Below are 5,099 nucleotides of genomic sequence, written 5' to 3'. Positions count from 1 at the left end.
GGTGCATTTAGGCTGGTGGCACATTGAAATGAATATTGAGTAGTATTAGTGAGATCTCAAAGTTTGACTGAATTGAACAGAGCTGCTTAGCTGTAAATATCACTTTTTAGACCTATGTATCTCAGTTTCAGTTGTTCTTCAGTTATTGCAATCCTTTCTAAGATATGAATAATGACCTCTTTTAACCTTAAGCATTACACATTCCCTGTCATGTATATAAATATCTAGCTGTGTTACCTGGAATTTACTTAAACCCTAACTCTCATTAATTACGGAATCTGTGCTTGGTGTGAAATATTTTTCTCGTAATAATAATGGTTGTTGACTTGTGTTGCAGCTGAAAAATATGTATATATCAAATATACTTTACTTGATAAATAGTATAATGTATTGTAGCAGAAGAATGTATTTCAGAAGATTCGAGATTTGAGGTCACGTGCAACAACATTAACATGAACCTTTCTGTTGGTCGCTTGTTAGCAGACCCTTCACGCGATGGTACAGGCAGGGCCCATAGTGATAGCCCTATAGTTTAAATATATTACCCACAAATAAACATGGGTTACTATTTATAAAAAAATTGTAAATGTATTTAGGAACCTATCAATGTGATTTTAAGTGGGGGTGGACCTCAAATCCTCTAGGGGGGTCCGGGGGCATGCTCCCCCGGTAAGATTTTTTATTTTGTAGTTAAATGCATCAATCTGGTGCACTTTGAGGGGGAAATAAAGAGACTAGATCTATGGAAACACCTACAGTGGGGCACAAAAGTATTTAGTCAGCCACCAATTGTGCAAGTTCTCCCACTTAAAAAGATGAGAGGCCTGTAATTTTCACCCTAGGTATACCTCAACTATGAGAGACAAAATGAGAAAAAAAATCCAGAAAATGACTGTCTGATTTTTAAAGAATTGATTTGCAAATTGTGGTGGAAAATAAGTATTTGGTCAATAACAAAAGGTCATCTCAATACTTTGTTATATACCCTTTGTTGGCAATGACAGAGGTCAACATTTTTCTGTAAGTCTTCACAAGGTTTTCACACACTGTTGCTGGTATTTTGGCCCATTCCTCCATGCAGATCTCCTCTAGAGCAGTGATGTTTTGGGGCTGTCGCTGGGCAACACGGACTTTCAACTCCCTCCAAAGATTTTCTATGGGGNGAAAGGAGTCCCCTCATAACCTGTTAAGCCGGGGGCTCCCGCAACATCTTGCAAGAAACAGCGTCTGAGGGCTTCTTAACATTTAAACATTCATAGTTTGTTAAATGTTAAGAAGCCCTCAGACGCTGTTTCTTGCAAGATGTTGCGGGAGCCCCCGGCTTAACAGGTTATGAGGGGACTCCTTTCACTTCTGCACCACTAAAATGCATGCTGGGGTACACAAAAGAGTGCAGCAGTTACAAAGTGTTTAGCATTATATGTGTAGCTGAATGAAAAAATAGACACTGAAGACAATGACACTGTAAAAATGCGCTCTGCAACGAAAACTGGACCATAGGAATAATCATCACATGGATTAAGGATTGTTTACACTGGACAAGGATTGTTTTATGCACAACCCACACAGCTTTTTCTGGGAAAATAAGACCTAAAAAGGGAACACTGAACAATTATCATCGTGTCTGATGTTCCATCCCAAGATGATGCTGAATGTGCACTTTACAGTTCCAGAGGAAAGGGATTAGTTTGTTTCGCAAAGTTTGTAGAATAAAAAAAATGGCATACATTGTGAAGTTGTTTCATGCATTCTTAATCCTTCACCACATAAGACTCATGAGGGCCAACAGCCGTACATTGTTTGTTTGTGGGGCCAATAAGTATAATGTGGGAATATTTCCAATCATGGAAAAATACATAAATACCGCAAAACCATTTTGATTTGGAAACCTATCGTGATAAAAGTGTTTTATCATACCGCCCCAATCCTACTTCTGATCAATAATCACATTATTAATTTAAAAAAGAACACAGTGTTTCCGCTGCCCGTTAAACACCTTCATATTTATCAACCCATCGTACGTTCTTTCTCTAACACGTAATGAAGGGTATTAAGCGTTTTAGCTTCTTTGTTGTTAACATTGACCACCATTTTCTCTATTAAGTAAGCCAGCCTCCCTGTCTTTTGCTGCGCTCTCCTCAAATCATGAAAATATGATTTATTTACTTTACAATGACAGTATTATGACAGTATTATGTAGCATATGTATTGCAGGACATGTGTTGGACAAACACTGTCGCACAGGCAGATTGCAGAGTAACAGCAGAGGAGACCAAGGGAATTTTAAATTCTTATATTGCACCACTTAGAACTAACTTGTGAATGCAAAAACAATGGAGATGATTATTAAATCCTTTTATACAATAACAGCAATAATATTAATTACAATGACAGCAATTATATTAATAATTAAACTATATAGAGTGATTTGTGAATAAGAATACTCATTAGATCAAACGTTTTCCTTAATACACATTTTTCCCAGTATCCAATCGATACCCAACCATACAGACAACATAAAACATTTTATTAAGTCACAGATGATTACACTTACATATTGCAGTCTTTCACACATTCAGCACAGTTGCCATCTTTTAGATAGCTGGCTGCACGGTTTGAGTACAAAATGCCCAAATCCTCTGGCTCCTTCTTATCTGAAGAGACAAATTAGAGTTTTTAGGAGAAGCATTTTGCCAAACTGGGCTTGTAATCTCAGTCAATAATCATTTTGCAATTTCCATTTTGAGGACACGAAAGAATAGCAATGCCAAGTGATGAGATGGACAGTTATTGTGATAAGATTTAGTAAAAGTGTCAGTTCAAATATATCTGTTATCAAAGTAGGCATGTGTATTAGTATTTTCAATGTGAAATATATGTTGATGGGAAATATTTTTTATTAAAAACGGTTGACACTTAGGTTTCTTTTTATTATTCAAAAATTATTTCCCATAACTATTCATCTGCAAATTATTTCCTAGATAATTATCTAAGTAATCATTTAAAGTATTTTGTCTATACAATGGGAAAAACAGTGACAAAAATGTATCTCCTGCTTTGCATGAAAAAATTACTTAAACCAATGTTATATGACATAAATATATATATTTTTTTTAATTGCATTTATATTTCTGTTGATTAGACAATTCATTATTCAACTTATGGTAGCATCTCTAATGTTCAATAGCCTTGTATCTACTGCATATGTGCTGTTCATCCATCTTCTGAATTTTTTATTAAACATGTTTAAGTTCCAACTGATATTTTGCATGTATCCAAACAGGTAATATGTAAGCAGCACTTACTGCACTTCTCCAGCTCTTTGATGGCCAGGCTGTAGATATTGATGGCCTCTCCATACTGGCCCGTCTTGAAACTTTCATTTCCAGCTTGTTTCAGCTCCGTCCAGGACTTAGACCTCTGTTTCTGAGGCATCTCTGCTTTTTAAATGTTACCTGAAAACATTAAACACTGGTTAACATTAGGGATGCTCCGATCGCCAATTTTGGGGCCGATCGCCGGATTCAGTATCGGCTAGGGGTGTAACGGTTCACAAACATTTCGGTTCGGTACGTACCTCGGTTTTTAGGTCACGTTTCGGTTCGGTACGTTTTCGGTACAGCAGAAAAAATTATCATAAAACATTTTTATTTTTTTTAAAATTATTATTAAACTGTGAATATTCACTAAAATAAATACAAAATATAATAAAATAAACATTAAGGAGCAGCATTTCAATGAACTGAAATAATCTGTATTTGTGAACTGTACTAGTACCTAAGCAGCCAGTTTGACATTATGACTTGCTTGTCATTGTATTTTCATGTTTTTTAAAGAAATGAACTTGTCCACATTGCTTGCCGAAAGGGCAGATCTGCTGGCACTAACAATGTCTCCTGCTGTGGAGAACACCCTCTCGCTAGGGACAGAGGTAGCAGAAACAGCCAGGTAGCGCTTTGCTAACATGGCAACATAAGGATATTTGGAGTTTGTAATAGCTTTGGCTCGGTCTGAACTTTTTGCGAGTGTTGGAGGCTTAAATGCTAGTGGGAGTTGGGTTTGTACTTCAGTCTTTTTTTTGTTGGTACCGGTGATATTCGCTCTATGACGCGATGAACACAATGTGAGCAAATTACTCTGAATGCAAAAAGTTGTTCACGTTATATCTGTTCGGTATACTTCGGTACACACGTGTACCGAACCAAAGGGCCCGCACCGAATAATTTCGGTCTGGGTACCGTTACACCCATAGTATCGGCCGATACCGATCGCCGATCCGATCGAGTGGGCGGGGCCTATGGGGATCTTCAATTCAAAGTGATGTTTAAAACTCAGTTAATGGGGCTCATTCACTGACGCTTCCACAAACAACATTATTACATTCCAGTGTTTCCCCTATATGTTTTCAGCAGCGGCGCTGCGCCGCTGCTGAAAACATGCGCGCCGCTGCTAGGGGGCGCAAGCCCCCAAGCAGATAAAAAAAAAAAAAAAAAAAAATGTTATTAAAAGAATTATAAGTGCTGCCCCCTAGCGCTCGCGGCAACTTCGAGCCACCAATACGCGGGAAAGGTGTCATTTTCAGAGCTGAAGGAAAACTGCCTGACAAGACAGACAACAGCAAGTTGAAGCAGACATAACTTTATTTGGACACAATCACCTCAAGAAGAAGGTCATAACGCCATAAATGTAAGTTATTATAATTTAAAATGTTGTTACATTTAGATTAAGTAAATTAATACTTTGATAAAAGCCTACAGTTAAGAATGAATTACATCTAGCTAACTTAGCTAGTTTGTAAGGGATAATGTGCAGCGACGCGGTCATTATGGGGAAAAGAACACCCGACAGGCTGATCAGGAGCCCGACGCGAAGCGGAGGGATCTAGATCTGCATGAAGGGTGGCAGAACCCAAGATATTCAAGTCACTGGGGCAGTGGAACGAAGTGGAGACATTTGGCACATTCATTACTAGGTGCCATGCTCTTTTGACACCTGATATTAAACAAAGAAATTGCCTGATGAAAGTGATGTAAATGAACAACAAAAATAAAATAAGTTACATATGTGTTATTGGCTATGGTAGTTTATTGGTATGTTCA

The 5,099-nt window shown here is 37.7% G+C and overlaps 1 protein-coding gene across 1 annotated transcript; it reads right to left on the bottom strand.

Annotated features, from left to right (window-relative positions):
* Positions 1-2,550: 2,550 nt before the first annotated feature.
* On the bottom strand, positions 2,551-3,468 carry LOC104953213 (mitochondrial import receptor subunit TOM34-like). Its single transcript, XM_010780125.1, has 2 exons — positions 3,306-3,468; positions 2,551-2,654 (listed from the first exon to the last, which is right to left on the bottom strand). Exons 1-2 carry the CDS (start codon positions 3,433-3,435, stop codon positions 2,551-2,553), a joined length of 234 nt encoding a protein of 77 aa, XP_010778427.1. The 5' UTR covers positions 3,436-3,468.
* Positions 3,469-5,099: the final 1,631 nt, after the last annotated feature.

This window comes from Notothenia coriiceps, unplaced genomic scaffold (assembly GCF_000735185.1).
Source record: "Notothenia coriiceps isolate Sejong01 unplaced genomic scaffold, NC01 NC01_scaffold00021344, whole genome shotgun sequence".
NCBI lineage: Eukaryota > Metazoa > Chordata > Actinopteri > Perciformes > Nototheniidae > Notothenia > Notothenia coriiceps.
The sequence above is the reverse complement of the archived record's forward strand: the minus strand, read 5'-3'. Positions and strand labels throughout refer to the sequence as shown.